At 48.9% G+C, this 14,927-nt stretch overlaps 2 protein-coding genes across 6 annotated transcripts; one reads left to right on the top strand and one right to left on the bottom strand.

Annotated features, from left to right (window-relative positions):
• Nucleotides 1–209: 209 nt before the first annotated feature.
• Nucleotides 210–3,904, bottom strand: LOC136550052 (B-box zinc finger protein 18-like). 5 transcript variants are annotated; one of them, XM_066541489.1, is made up of 5 exons: nucleotides 3,546–3,904; nucleotides 1,280–1,407; nucleotides 1,068–1,183; nucleotides 761–988; nucleotides 210–657 (listed from the first exon to the last, which is right to left on the bottom strand). In XM_066541489.1, the coding sequence occupies exons 1-5, from the start codon at nucleotides 3,620–3,622 to the stop codon at nucleotides 571–573; spliced, it is 636 nt and encodes a 211-aa protein (XP_066397586.1). In that variant the 5' UTR covers nucleotides 3,623–3,904; the 3' UTR covers nucleotides 210–570. The 5 variants fall into 5 exon arrangements, with proteins under 5 accessions (XP_066397586.1, XP_066397587.1, XP_066397588.1 ...); XM_066541490.1 differs by having other exon boundaries at nucleotides 1,280–1,395; nucleotides 3,546–3,903; XM_066541491.1 differs by having other exon boundaries at nucleotides 1,280–1,376; nucleotides 3,546–3,899.
• A 3,382-nt stretch (nucleotides 3,905–7,286) lies between these two features.
• LOC136550051 (kinesin-like protein KIN-7J) lies at nucleotides 7,287–14,865 on the top strand. The gene is made up of 14 exons (XM_066541488.1): nucleotides 7,287–7,374; nucleotides 10,251–10,443; nucleotides 10,536–10,625; nucleotides 10,726–10,826; nucleotides 10,941–11,054; nucleotides 11,159–11,240; nucleotides 11,345–11,412; nucleotides 11,498–11,563; nucleotides 11,667–11,791; nucleotides 11,944–12,277; nucleotides 12,411–12,527; nucleotides 12,613–13,506; nucleotides 13,713–14,011; nucleotides 14,118–14,865. Exons 1-14 carry the CDS (start codon nucleotides 7,336–7,338, stop codon nucleotides 14,428–14,430), a joined length of 2,835 nt encoding a protein of 944 aa, XP_066397585.1. The 5' UTR covers nucleotides 7,287–7,335; the 3' UTR covers nucleotides 14,431–14,865.
• Nucleotides 14,866–14,927: the final 62 nt, after the last annotated feature.

Raw genomic sequence — 14,927 nt, 5'->3', positions numbered from 1 at the left:
TCTAATAATGGCACTCCTATAATTGCCTCAACGCTGTAAACTGGTGGCCTTGTTGTAACCACGTGTCCCCATACATGACGCATGCTCCTACCAGCAACTGATGCATGCTCCTACCAGCAACTGAACTGAACGTATGCCACCACAGAAAAATGGTGGCAAAAATGGTGGCCTTGTTGTAGCCACGTGTCAACATACATGACGCATGCTCCTACCAGCAACTGAACTGAACGTATGCCACCACAGAAAAATGACCGGTCTACATTAATCTTTTGTACAGTTTCTAATGGCACACAATACTCCGACTCCGAACTCCGAAGCACAGGCGACAGCAGCTGCGCTTCTATATATGAGTTCTGACAATCGCAAGTTCGCAACTAGAATGCAATTGACAGTAAATACTGTCTAGGGCCGACAAGCCGAATTGAGACGCGGTCGTTAGCTCCAACTCTGCCAGAAATATACTTACTAGTAATAGTAACAGAGAGACCACTGAATAACCCCATTTCGGCCCCCATGAGCTCCTATAGAACAGTAGACGTAGTTGAAATGTACATTCCGATCTTCCAAAGTTTAGTTGCTGGCATCTCTTTCGGAATTGCTTGTCGGCACCACCCCTGGAGAGTCATGGTTGTTCACACTAAGATCTACCCCCTGAGTCTGGATTTGCCATCAGGAAGAACAATTGTTACAAGATATGAAACTCTAATGAAAAGCGCGCTATAAATATAACAAGACATCAACCGCAGTGAGCATGACAGACCTGGGAATTTGATCCTTGCCCATGAGTACGAACTGGCCGCATATTAAGATCGATCATTTTCGAATCAATGTTGCCCTGGTCATCGCAATTGCCATCAGAGGCTGGATCATCGCCGTTATGGTGGTTTGCCATCTGCTCCTTGGGCGCCTTCTTCTGGTCTCTATGGTTTTCAGGATCTTTGATTTCCATAGGCACGTCATCCATATGGCCTGGTTTATCTCCTGGAAACTAGTAATAGCTCGATATTTTGAGAACTAAAAAAATACAGGGAGTAGCAATCCAGATAGGTTAAAGAGTAAAAACTTACTTCAACCCTTTGCCTTAGGAGCAGGTATCTTCCATGGGTTCGTTTGCCACCAACATGAACAGTCATATCACAGCTCAGGCAAAGTGAGGTGCCATCTATCTCACAGTAGAAGAAAGCTACATTGACAGGGCAAACAATGTGAACCCAGGCAAATGAAAGATTTATTAATCTACTAATTGTAAAATAGGGGATTCATAAATCAAAAAGCATACCGGGTGAATTTTCACATATATCACAACAGGCAAGTTTATTAGGGTCTGCAAGTCCAACTCTCACATGCCGACTAGCAAGCTTGTTACACATGTGTACCTGCATCAAAAGGGTATTGCTATAGACACCGCTTTTGTCAAACAAGGAATCTTTATTCAATATTGCAGGATGAATCCACAACTAAAGATAACTCCAGATTCCATCAGTTTAATACTGAATCAAATTATCTAGTTTTCCATCCTCACTTATAAATGTTTGCATATACATATGTAACAATTTGTCATCAGCATATAAGGAACACACACACACTTCGTGTGTTTTTTCTCAACAGGACACAAGTAGAGGTCCCGTACACACTGCTTGGCAAACGAATCAAACCATTTTGAAATGTGAGCTCAAAAAAATGCATCACGATGGCACAGCAACCTGGGAACTTTTGTTGAAAAAAAAAACTGTTCCAGAATGGAATCTCTATTCTTGGTAGTAATACCTACAGCTAGAATCATCCCAAGCATGCCAGACTCACACTTTTGTTCAAGTATATATGTTTTGAGTAGGAAAAAGATCTAAAATATAATTGCAATCATCCAATGTCCTACTAGACTGGATTTCAATTGTAGTCTCAATATGGTTTATTTGGATAGACATGGATTTAACTCAACCTCATAGGATCGGCGTGTAAGCTAGTTCTTTTGCCTCCAATCAAAAGGACTCTTGTTGATCTTCCTCTACTGAAATAAGGACTATAAGTTGGGAAATTCCCATTCTTTTGGTTGGATGAGTGTGGACCAGAAAGAACTGTGAAGAAGAATGGATGTTGTAAATCTTTTCTAGTCCTCCGGCACTGCTTGTTTATTCGTTTAAACTCACCTCACAATAAATGCATTAGAAATTATTTCCTGAAAAAGTGGGATAGTCTTAATTTGCCATGCACATATCAGCAATCAGTAGGATAAGCACTGGCGTATATACCAAATACCAAATTTAGCAGCCTAGTGAACAGACCGCAGCTGGATTATTCTTTACACAACGATCAGTTTTATAAGAGGATTTTTTTCCCTCTGCTACATGCATGCAAACAGCATATAATAAGTCTGAAAAATAAATGTTACTGATAGACGTCAGGATTTACAGATGACAAAAGTGCAATTTAAAAGATGAAGACCACCAGCAATGGAAGAAATGGTAGTTTTGAACACTCTTGAAAGGGAATTTCCCAACCCACTGCCAAGACAGTAAACACAGAATAGACAGGACGAGTACACGAAGGACGAATCAAGATTTTATAAGAACACGGTATAATAGGAAATGATATTTCCCCAGGGTCTTAATTAATTGACACAATCAATTTGCATTAATGAATTTTAAGCAAATATATTTATCACATAATGAGGTCTCTCAATTCCTTGAACATCAGTACGAGACCAAGTCCACTAGCATTGGGCAGCCCTTGATATGGAATCATGGTTTTAACTTTTAACCCACATACAGCATAGCAGGCTGATAACTTAATAGCATCCAGAACACCTTAACTGCCACGACATACAGTGGTGAGGGCATGGCATGCCCATGTCATAAACCTGGGTTGGAACCCATGGCGTGGCATCAGATGGGACACCCAGTCAAAAGAAACTTCATCAAACAAATGGCAAACTCGTCCCCAAATAGCCATTCATTCTGGTGATATCAACAATCCTACCTAGCAACAGAGCCTCAAGACAGTGTGAAATTTTGCAGACAAACATTCTCACAGAACAACTCTAATTCAACTAAATATTATGGAGAGAATGCCTTGGCTCATAGAAAAGGCAAAAAGCATACAAACATGCTTTGCGTTCCTAAGTATAAGATAAGACTCGATTATAAGAGGCCAATTGGGCCAACCCAGGTGAATCACCCCGAGCCCCTGTTATAGGTACATGCTCTTCTGATTTTCTCAATAACCATCTAAACAACTTGGACAAGTTTGTCACTGTCAAATGCTAGAATGTTCCTTTCTCCGTCGGGAACTTATCAATTTGGGCTAGTACGATTACGAACTTCATGCTAGATCGAAACAGATGCAGGATCGTCGAAATGGAGAAAGTGGGACAAAATTGTGTAAACTAGTAAGCCGGATACAACAGAGACCGACCGCGCGAACTGGAACGCAGGTAATAAAGACCACCGTGCGCCCGCCAGTCCAATCGAAACAACACTCGCATCCGATCTGCGAGAGGGACGGACGACGACCTCCGCGGGTAAGCGGGGGCAGGGAGCGGAATTAACCTTCTCGTCGCAGGGCCGGCAAAGCGCCGCCTCGTCGGCCGCACAGAAGAGCACCGCCGGTGCGCTCTCGCACACATCGCAGATCGTCCGCATCCCAACGCCGCGCCGCTCCCGCCGCCAGTGTCATCGCTCCGCCGCCATCCGGGCGACAAAACCGCGGGTCCCCCGCCTCGCGCCGGCGCTCCCGTGTGATCCCTTCCCAGCGCTACGGTGTCGGCGGGCGACGGCGGCGGCGGTGGAGAGAGATGTGGACCAGGAGGCGGCAGCAGAACAGAGGCCACACAGGAGCTTGGAGTCTTTGGACGAGGAAGAGATGTGGCAGCGACCAGCGAAGGACGACGACACGGTGGAACCTGTTTTTGAGTATTTTTTGATTTGGATGTGGTGGTGGTGCTAGGGCGTCGAGGGCTACCTCCTGCCTATGTGGTGGGCCCATTCTCTCGAGGCATCGTACCTGTCAACATTGGTAGGCGCGGTCTATGCACCCAGGACGCCTGAACGGCTGAACCACAGCAAGCGGCAAGTGACCTGTTTCGGCACGAGTATGGACCGTGCTCAGGCTAACTCGAGACGGGCCCAAATACTATTTGATGCTCTAGGTCTTCTTCGGGGTACAGGAGGATACCAACGTGACCATCACCGACATGTGGGGCAGGGCTTCCGCGGGCCCAGAAATCTGTGACTCGCACCTGGGGTTGATGAGCTGGTGGGGAGTTAGGTTCGGTTTTGGATATGGGGATTTAGGCGTAGGTGGGCCCTCGAGAGGCGTCGGCCACAGAATGGAAAAGGAGCGGGATTTTGGGGTTGTGGCTCTGAATCAAGAGCAAATTCCCTGTATGCCATTGGAAATTTAACTCATCCTTTACGTGCCATCAAAAATTAGTCCATTTCCTCATAGTCACTAGAAATTTAACTTCATCTCCTACTCGCCATTCCCGTCATCTTTATCTCACGGACCGTATGTGACGCCGTTATCTTTATACCATCTTCCTTTCTTCCACAAATCGACCGCGACCTCCCACACCTTCCCGTGATCCCGTCCGTCTCCTGCGTCCCTGCCCGCGCCGCCTCCGTCCTCCAGTCCCTGCCCGCGCCACCTCCGTCCGTCCCTGCCCGCTCCGAGCCGCCTCCGTCCTCCTTGCCCACGGCATCGGCTCGTCGTCGTCGTCGTCCTGGGAGGAGCGCGAGGAGGCGCGGTGGCTCCACGTGGAGTAGCGATGGCAGCGGGAGGGGTCCCGGTGGCGCGCCTAGCGCGAGGCCCTGCTCGCGGAGGTCGCGGCGCTGCGGCTTCGCCTCCATGCGCTCGCGGCCGCCGTCGACGTCGTGGCCCCGCCTCCGCGCGCTCGTGGCCACCGTGCCCGCGCCGCAGCCCAGGCCGGCGCTCGCCGAGGAGGTCAAGGTCGAGGTGAGGAAGGAGGTGGTGGACTCACGGTGGTGGAAGGGAGGAAGGTGGTGCAGCGAGGATGAGACGAGCTCGCGCGCGGCGGCGTGGAGCAGGAAGTGGCGTCCGGCCACGGCGTCGCGGCGCGCGACGTAGCCGTCCTAGAGGCAGTGGCCGAGCTCGCGGAGCACCAGGACGTGGCCGAGCCATGCGGCGCGCGCGCACAGCGCCACCCCACGTGTGGGTCCTTGTCCGCCTTGTCGCCGCCGCTGCCGTTGAACTGCACCACGTCGAGCGCGTACAGCGCCGCCGCGTGCCCGCTCGCCGCCGCTCGCGCCAGTAGCGCCGCCCCCGTCGCCATGCTCCCGATGCAATCGCCGCCGCCTGTTGGCTGCTGTCCCATCCATGCCTCGGCGTCCATACCAGGAGCCGCAAGATTGCCCCCATCCTCTTCCTCTCTCTCTTCTCCATCTCCAGCGCCGAGCGAGCAAGTTCGAGCACGGGAGGGCAGCCGCGCCGCCGCTGGCCGAGCACGCGGGCGGGCGACCGCGTCGAGCCAGCCGCGCTGCCGCCGGGCGAGCACGTGGGAGAGCGACAACGTCGAGCGAGCCGTTCTGCCGCCGGCCGAGCGCGCAGGCGGGCGTCCGCGACAAGCAGCCACGCCGCTGCTGGCTGAGCACGCGGGCGGGCGTCCGCGACACGCCGCCGCCGGCCGAGCGCGAGGGCAAGCGTCCACGACGAGCCAGCACGATGAGCTGGAGTTGCCGCGGCCGAGGAAGGAGGAAGAGAACGCCGGCGGGCAGGCACCTCCTGGAGCCGCTCGCCAACGCGACGGCCAGGAACCCCGCCACCCGGTGCTCTGTCCGCTATCCTGAGCCCGCGACGGCGTCGAGCCTCGTCGTGCCTCTGCCTCGATGCCGCCGCGACGTCGTGGGCCACGCTGATGCGAGCGCAACCATCCTCGAGCAGCATCCGAGCCTTCTCCGTGACGCTGAGCTCCACCCCGCCGCCCTGCTGCTCTCCGCCGGGCACGCCATCACCTCCAGCCACCGCCCTGCTGCTATTCGTGGAAGACGCCACCACTGTCGGCCTCATCATCTTCCACGTCGGCGAGCACCGGCGTCCCTTGCACCGAGCTGCCGTCGATGTCTGTACGCCGAGCAGCTCCGAGCTCCAGCACCACCGTCACATCTTCCTCACCTCGAGCCGCCTGACCCGGAGCCGTCGCGTCATGGGAGCCCCGTCGGCACTGCAATCCACCCCGGCATCGCAACGCCACCGCACTCGTCGCGTCCACCTCGGAGCCAACCACGCGGACGCTTGACATCCCCGACCACCTCGACGCCATGCCATGATGTCGAGCCTCCACTGACCTCGCCACGCCACCCTGCTCCAATCCTGAGACGTCGAGCCCATGACCCCAAGCCAGCCCTGCGATGGTGTCTGAGACGTCGGGTATGGGAGCAAGTCACGTCGTAACTCCTCTGTGACAGCAATGGCAACGAAGGAACGGAAAATCTAAAACTGATGGCAACGAAGGGAACATATAATTTTGAATGGCAATGAAGAGATTGTTATAGTTTTCGATGGCAATGAAGGAATTTTCTCCTGAATCAATTGCTTGGCTGCTCTACCGCCGATAGCCGGAGTCTTCCATGCCTTTTTCTTGCCGGCTGCCGGCTGACATCGCCAATCCGGCTGTTTTTTTTTTCCTTAACCCTCGAGCACAAGCTGTAGTATACGAACTCATGCACTGACTCACACCGCATACTTTCTCCGTGCTAAAAATGAATGTCATATTTATTTAGCTGATAAGCCATGGCTGAAAGTGTTGTTGATCGATTTGTTATAAGAGAAAAATATTGTTCGTTGACTCAAAAAGTACGGAACAGAACGGAAATCGTTATGGACAAGGTTTAGGTCAAGCATTGAGAATATAAATCATGAATAACTTTTAAATGGTTGAGTTTTGAAACGTGAAAACCATATGTATATATTTGTCTTGAAAAATATTTTCATAAAAATTTACATATATCATTATTTGATAAATATTTTTATAAAAATAAATAGTCAAATGTATGCTTTAAAGACCATGTCGCTGTCTAAAACGACTTTATTTTTTAAGTACGAAGAAAGTACACCATATCACACGTATGCGCGCGCGCACGCCTCCTAACGCACTATATTAGGTCTAACATAACACGGCGGAAAGATGCAACAATATTCACGCCACATTCGCGCGAGGTAACTGGAATTACCGGCGAACAAACCGTCCGAGCTAGCGCTCGGTCTCCCCCAATCCGGCTGCTTGGCGCAACGTGCCCTGGACGCTCGCCCCAAGCTGGGCCACCTGGGCCACCGAATGCATGGGCTCTGGGCTGTCGTCGGCTCAAATCTTGTGAACGCAGTATGATTAGAGATGGCACAATGGGCTCCAACCCTGACATGGTAATCAATAATCTTTAAATTATGATTTCATGTTAGCACCAATCTCTAAGTTCTGATGTGAAGAAAACAATTGTATATATGGGTATTTATTCCATTGAATATCAGAGACATCCAACAAATGGTGACAACATAATATGACACGATCTTCGAAATTACACTTTGACCATCTATTTATTTTATTTTATATTATTTATTATAAGCTTATGATTTTGGATAGTAGATTCAATTACAAATCTAACCATATCAGATTTGTGTTATAATAATTAAAAAATATTAGTCAAATTATTGGTCAAAGATTTTAAAGTTTAAATCTTAATATATGTGCACGTCTTATAAAAGAGAATGGAGGTAGTATACATCTAATCTCTTTGATTGCACGTTTTTAGGCTCCCATGCATTTAGGCTGAAGCTCCGCTGCAGATTGGTGGGAGAAAATGGGTTTTATGAACAAACCCGTAGAGCACGTTCGGTTCCTTGGAATCACCCTCTGGAACTAATCCTGTCAGGAGTGTTTCAGTAATTTATATGGCTAATTCTCACCGGGATTGATTCCTGTCAGGAATAGCCCTAAACGAGCGAGCCCGTAATAGTCACTGCGGAGTACATGGGCGGGCGGCCTGTCCGAAAGAAAGGACGTACTATGAATCAACGGAATAGCACCGTCATCTCCATCCCAGGATCTTCCGTCATTGAAGATTACCATGTTGCCGTAAGTGTACACGTGTATCAGCGTCACAGAGCGCGTTAGTTGCATGCGGTGCACGCCGCACATTCTATACTCTTATAAAGCTAAATTTCACTAAAAGTTTTTCTCAATATGCAAGTTATTCACATCAACAATTCACAAGAACTTGCAATTATAGCCAACTAGCACATATAATTATGATAGTTATCTCTTCATCCACTGACATATATTTAGATGTCCACATCAGTGTATCAAACCATTCATCAAAATTAATTTAAGATAGTTTTATTCATATAACTATAAATATAAATAGTCTAATTTCCTTTTGTTGCTGCGGGGTATTTTCCTAGTTTTACTATAATGCAGTACGTATATACGCAGGTACGATGCATGTACTTCATGCGGGTTCCACTTCCACCAATGGTGCGAATCGAGGCTGAGGTGTTTTGCTTGCCAGTTTGACGGCTTGACGCCATGCCCCGTGAACCACATGAGCACAGAGAGCACGGCACTTGTGGTGAAGCTCGATGGCCTTGCCCTGGTTCGGTTCCTCCGCCCCCAGGAGGACGACGGAGCGACGCCGATGCTCCACCGGGTGGTCCGACTACGCCCGGAACGAACCGTTTCAACAACCACGAAAGCGGTTGTGACCGGAATTCAAATGGCATCCATTCCAGCCATGCAGATATCGAGCGAGCGCAAATGATAGGTGACCAAGGAGCATTCAAGTGTGGACCGTTGTATTCGCAGTCACACAGATTCAGAGAAAAAGGCTGGCGACGAAATCGCCGACCGGATCTTGCGACTGGGGACCGGGGAGACTGACCGACGACGCGACGAGACGCGACGCTGATGATAGGACCAGAAGAGCAAAGACGAACGTTGGCCGCCGGCCCGGCATGGCTTTAACTGCTGCCTGCTTCACAAAAGTAGTACCATCCTGCTCCTTGTACGTGCCGAAGCTGATCGAGTGATCGGCGGCAATAAAAGCCGTCGGCCATGGACGTGAACCGCGATCGAGGTACCGGCCGGCCGCCCGGCCGTGCCCACAGCACACGCCGTACGCCTGGTACCCTGACGAGTGACGACCTGTGACCTGTGGGGAGCGGCAGCCGGCAGCAGCTCATTTCTGGAAAAGCCATTCCCTCCCTAGACGCGACGGCCGGCCACGCGAGGCTGGACGGGCAACCAAACCGCTTGAGCTTGACCAAGCGTTGTACTACATTTTTAGCCATCCCGCTTTTATTTTTCTAATTTCGACAAGGCCACCGCACGGTCACACGGTTATATTTAGCGAGTGCATGCTTCTGTAGTTCTGCATGTCCTGGCGCCGCTTGCTCCTTCACCGTCCGCGAGGGGGGACATCACCGTGCGTTCAGCCACCGCCACCGCCGCGCCGCACACGGCGGACACGAGGGTCCTCTGTGACCATCGTAGGCTGCGATGATGGCGCCGGCCTAGGATAGTAGAAAAGTGAAAAAAAAGAAAACACCCTGCCTCCGTCTCGATTTTTTTTTTACCTTTCTGTTTTCCAGCCAATTGAAGGGAGGCAGGAACCACCAGCCACCATCTCCTGCCCCGCTCCGCCCCTTCCATTCCCTCTCCTCCTCCTCCTCCTCTTCTCTTCCCTCGCGCGAAGGAGAGGAGGAGGAAGCGCCTCTCCGGCACATTGCCCTCTAGCTTCTGTCAAACAACGAACCACCGCCGCCGTCTTGCCGGAGGTAACGAACGACCTCTCCTCCTGCCTTCGACCAACATCGAGAGCAAATGGACGCTGCATTTTACATTCTCTGTTCGTTTGGTTTTACTTGCGACGCACGGGGCATTTCCGTCTCCCATGCGAGCGTGCGCGCGCGCGCGTCGTTTTCAAGGATAGCGACGCGACGCACAAGCGACCGCGCGCGCTGACTGCGGGCGGTGGCGCACCCCTTTCGGCCCAGCACCCACCGCAGCCTCCGCGCGGCGAGGCCGGCCGCGGGGCCAAAACCGACCTGGCGCCTACCGCACTCTTTCACGGGTCACTGCTCGACGGCGGGCCTCTACCCGCGCCACCAGGCGCTTTTGCTGCTGCATTTTGCACCCGATGCGCACGAACACGGCGCTGTTTTGGTTGTGCGTGCGTTGTTTTGTGATGCATGTGAGCGTCGGGTGATGGGTTGGTTTCTTGTTTCTTTTCGTGTTGGATCAGTAGCAAGCAAAGCACACGCGGGCCGGAGCAATGGCTGGCGAGGAGCGCATCCTGGTGTCGGTGCGGCTGCGGCCGGTGAACGCGCGGGAGGCGGAGCGCGGCGACGGCTCCGACTGGGAGTGCACCGGCCCGACCTCGCTCATGTTCCGCGGCAACATCCCCGAGCGCGCCATGTTCCCCGCCTCCTACACCTACGGTGAGAAATGCATGCATGCACCCTTTCTCGCTCTGCTGCGTCGCTCGCGTTCAATCACAATTCACATTGCTTTCCTTTGTCCTCCGCTTCAGACAGGGTGTTCAACCCGGAGTGCAGCACGCGCCAGGTGTACGAGGAAGGGGCCAAGCAGGTGGCCCTATCGGTGCTCAGCGGCATCAACTGTACCTACGCTTTGCAGAAGCAATACCAATTATATATTTCACGACATTGAAATGCAATTATTCTTACACAAATTTTTTTCTCTGAATCTCTTCATGGCAGCAAGCATATTTGCGTACGGTCAGACGAGCAGCGGGAAGACGTACACGATGGTCGGCATCACGGAGCGCAGCATGTCAGACATCTACGACTACATTGACAAGGTTGAGTGATGGCTGTAGAACTATCGGTTCATCAGATGTCTGAATCATGCAGCACTTTTCTGTTTTGCTGTGATTTCCCATTCAACTCCAACGTTCTGTCCTGGTCTCCTGCAGCATCCTGAGAGGGAGTACGTCCTGAAATTTTCAGCGATGGAGATATACAATGAAGCCGTGAGGGATCTCTTAAGCCCTGACGCAACACAGCTAAGGCTCCTTGATGATCCGGAGGTGAACTGTTCTTGACGGTTACCTGAAATTGAAACAATGCAAATTTCTTACGTGCCTCTACAACTCATATTTATCCATATGTGTGCCATTCTTGACTCAATCAGAAAGGAACTGTAGTAGAGAAACTCACCGAGGAAACTCTCAGGGACAAAGGCCATCTCCTGGAGCTCCTTGCAGTGTGTGAAGGTGTTAACCAAAGTTTCTTTTCTTTCCGTTCAAAGAAACAAGATTAATAGAAGCATCCCGTTGGGTTACTTCTAGTGCACTAATCCTTTCGGTTTCTGGGACAGCTCAAAGACAGATCGGGGAAACTGCTATGAATGAAACAAGCTCCAGATCTCATCAGATACTCAGACTGGTTGGCCCTTATGCAGAACTGAATGATGTGCAAATGTTTTAGCAGGAATTACTTTTTGTTCTAAAAAAACATGTGTAAGTTGCAGACGATCGAGAGCTCGGCAAAGCAGTTCATGGGACGAGGCAACTCGAGCACCCTTCTGGCTTGTGTTGTATGGATCTCTATTATGCTGAATTTTCTTATCACATCTTAAAGTATAGCACATTGTTCCATGTATTGCCCTCTGAGGTTTTCATTGTTTTCCATCTGGGCAGAATTTTGTTGACTTAGCAGGAAGCGAGCGCGCCTCTCAGACACAATCAGCTGGTATGAGGCTGAAGGAAGGCAGCCACATTAACAGAAGCCTGCTTACATTGGGAAAGGTCATTCGCCAACTCAGGTCCGTTAAGGTGCTCTAGTCATCTGTCTTTAGCAGAGAAAACTACAATTCCAATCATATTAGTGCTAGTTTTGCAATTTGTCTTGCACCAAATGCCCTTCAACATTGTAACTGTTGAACACCTGAATCTGGACAACTCATTCCTGATGCAGCAAGGGAAGAAATGGGCATATCCCTTACAGAGATTCAAAGCTCACTCGTATATTGCAGTCATCTTTAGGCGGCAATGCGAGAACTGCTATTATTTGCACAATGAGCCCAGCGCACTGCCATATCGAGCAATCCAGGAACACGCTTTTGTTTGCAAACTGTGCTAAAAATGTAGCTACTGACGCAAAGGTCAACGTGGTGATGTCAGATAAGGTGTTAGTGAAACATCTTCAGAGAGAAATTGCAAGGCTAGAGAATGAGCTGAAGTTTCCTGGATCAGCCTCTTGTAGCAATCATGCTGAGGCTTTGAGAGAAAAAGATGAGCTCATCAAACAGGTGTTTTTACTCTTAACAAGTCCTTCGCTTTTTGTGTCTGAATTCATGACATTGTGTTGCTATATTCTTTGTTCATTTTCAACAACGTATGCTGTTCTGCGAATGAAAAAAAAAATTTGTTATGGACTTTCAGCTGGAAGAGCACTTGAAGGAATTGATGGAGCAGAAAGACACCGTTCAATCTCAACTTGATAATTTTCGCAGAGTTGCAAGTGATGGCAATTTCAATGACCATGCAACAAGGCAATGGGTATCTATTCTCTTGTTACTATACTCTGTTATAAAACCATGCAGTGATCTTCTTAATGACATACTAATTGGCCTCCTTCTGACAGGATCAACGGAATAGGTCTTCAGAGTCCCTTCCACGTAATGTGTCTGAAGACGCACTTTCTTCTTCTGATACTCATGATGCTCTTTATGAAGAACAAGATGATCTGGGCTCAAAAGCGTTTGATGCGTCACATGTCTCTAACGGTCATCATCATGACCCAGAGCTTCCCAAAACAACAACAGAACCGTATCAACAAACAGTGGATGAACAGCCAATGTCTAGCTTGCATCAACCAAGAAACCACATTTCTGATAGCATACAGATATATCAACCAAATCGGGAGGCTTCTCCGGAGGTCTCCGAGGAGCATTGCAAGGAAGTCCAGTGCATCCAAACGAATGAGCTTAGGGGGAGTCAATTATTCTTTCTTGCTGATCGATCTCATGCTGGCACAAACATCGATGAAGAAAAGCATGGTGAAAACATAACAGACACATCAGACAGTGCCATCAAACTGTACACATGTGATTCTGAGCCATCTTCTGATACTGAAAAAACAGATACTGATGAATCTTTGGCACTGAAGAGGTGTGTGATAAGCTCCAGGGACAGTGTACTAACTAGAAGCAGAAGTTGCAGAGCTAGCTTCATGGTCATTCCAAATAGTTGGTTTGATGGTTCAGTGGATATGAGAATGACACCACCAGGTGACATTTTCAAATATGCTCACAGAAGGCCAGAGAAGGTTAGGAGGAGTCTGTATCCTGAAAATGGTCATTGCCAAAATGATCTTACATTAGACTGCCCTGTGGTCTCTGGAAGAGTTGCATCTGACACAGTTATAGACAAGAATACTTGCAATGAAGATGAAGGCGCCATCAGTAACATCAGCTGCATCACGAAAGTGAAAGAGGAGTCAGAAGAGTGTTGTACATCCCAACTAGAGGGCAATCAGGTACAAGTAGCTTCCTTATAGAAGTGGTCTCTCCATCAGTTCTGCTTGTGACACCTAGTTAGTTTAAGACCTCAAATTTTTCATTACACAAGCAATAAATGATATTTACATGTAGATAAACGATTAAACGCAAATGATTTTCCTAATATCCCAACATTTTCAGCTCATCAAGCTGATTTTGATGTCTGCATATATTTTTTAAACAGGATGACGTTACTGAAGAAATTTCAGACATGAAACATGCCAAAGATGTTGACAGAGATATATCGGTGACCACTGTTGACTCTCCTTCACGGTGGACTATTAACTTTGAGAAAAAACAGAAGGAAATCATTGATTTATGGCATGAATGCAATGTCTCTATAGTACACAGAACATATTTCTTCCTCCTCTTCAAGGGGGACAAAGCAGACAATATTTACTTGGAAGTGGAGCACAGGAGATTGTCCTTCATTAAAAGTTCTTTCAGTGCCGGGTGTGAGCCTAATGCTACTGTTACATCAAGGTAAGTTTTGTCACAGTTCATATGTATTCCTTAATAAGTTACTCAAATCGACAAATTTTCAGCTCTTTCTGTGAAAACGAATTGAGTGCATCCTTGTTATTGCCAGCTTGAGAAATCTTCGGCATGAAAGAGACATGCTCTACAAGCAAATGCTGAGGAGACTCAATCTTCCGGAAAGAGAGAGCCTTTACAGCAAATGGGGGATCGATCTGAATTCCAAACAGCGAAGGCTGCAGCTATCGCGTCGCATCTGGACACAGACTGACATGGAACATGTGAGGGAAAGTGCCGCTCTTGTCACAAAATTGGTAGAACATCTGGAGAAGGGGCAGGCCATCAAGGAGATGTTTGGGTTGAGCTTCACACTGAACCCACGAGCTGATCAAAGAACGTTCAGCTGGGTTAGTGCTCACTCCTAAACTAAGCATTGTGACAATGACGATTATGATGGTTGATGGTTGGATGAGACGACAACAATGGCATAATGGTAAATGATGAATACATGGTAGAGGAGATCTCTTGTCGGATCTGAACTCATCCCAGCATTGGTTTTCACTAATGCCCGATATATTTCGTATCACTTGTAATGCAGGTGTACATGTGATGGATTTTGCATTGCGGTACTGTCAAAATGAACCGACATGAGAAGCCAACCCTTTGCACCTAACTGTATGATGTATTGCTATTCTGAATTTTTGTGCATCGAATGTATATCTAATCTACCTGATTCTTTGCTAAGGTAGATCAGATGCTATGAAAATGCCAGCGTTTATTGTTGTCGTCGTTGTTGTAAGCTCATTCCCTTCCTTTCTCTTTGTAAGAGGCGCATCATGCTAATATATGACCAAACTAAGGCCCCGTTTAGACCCATTTTTTTTTTTGGATTTTAGCTACTGTAGCACTTTCGTTTGTATTT

Source organism: Miscanthus floridulus, chromosome 4 (assembly GCF_019320115.1).
Source record: "Miscanthus floridulus cultivar M001 chromosome 4, ASM1932011v1, whole genome shotgun sequence".
Lineage (NCBI taxonomy): Eukaryota > Viridiplantae > Streptophyta > Magnoliopsida > Poales > Poaceae > Miscanthus > Miscanthus floridulus.
Note: the sequence above shows the minus strand (reverse complement) of the source record. Positions and strands in the feature narration are given on the sequence as shown.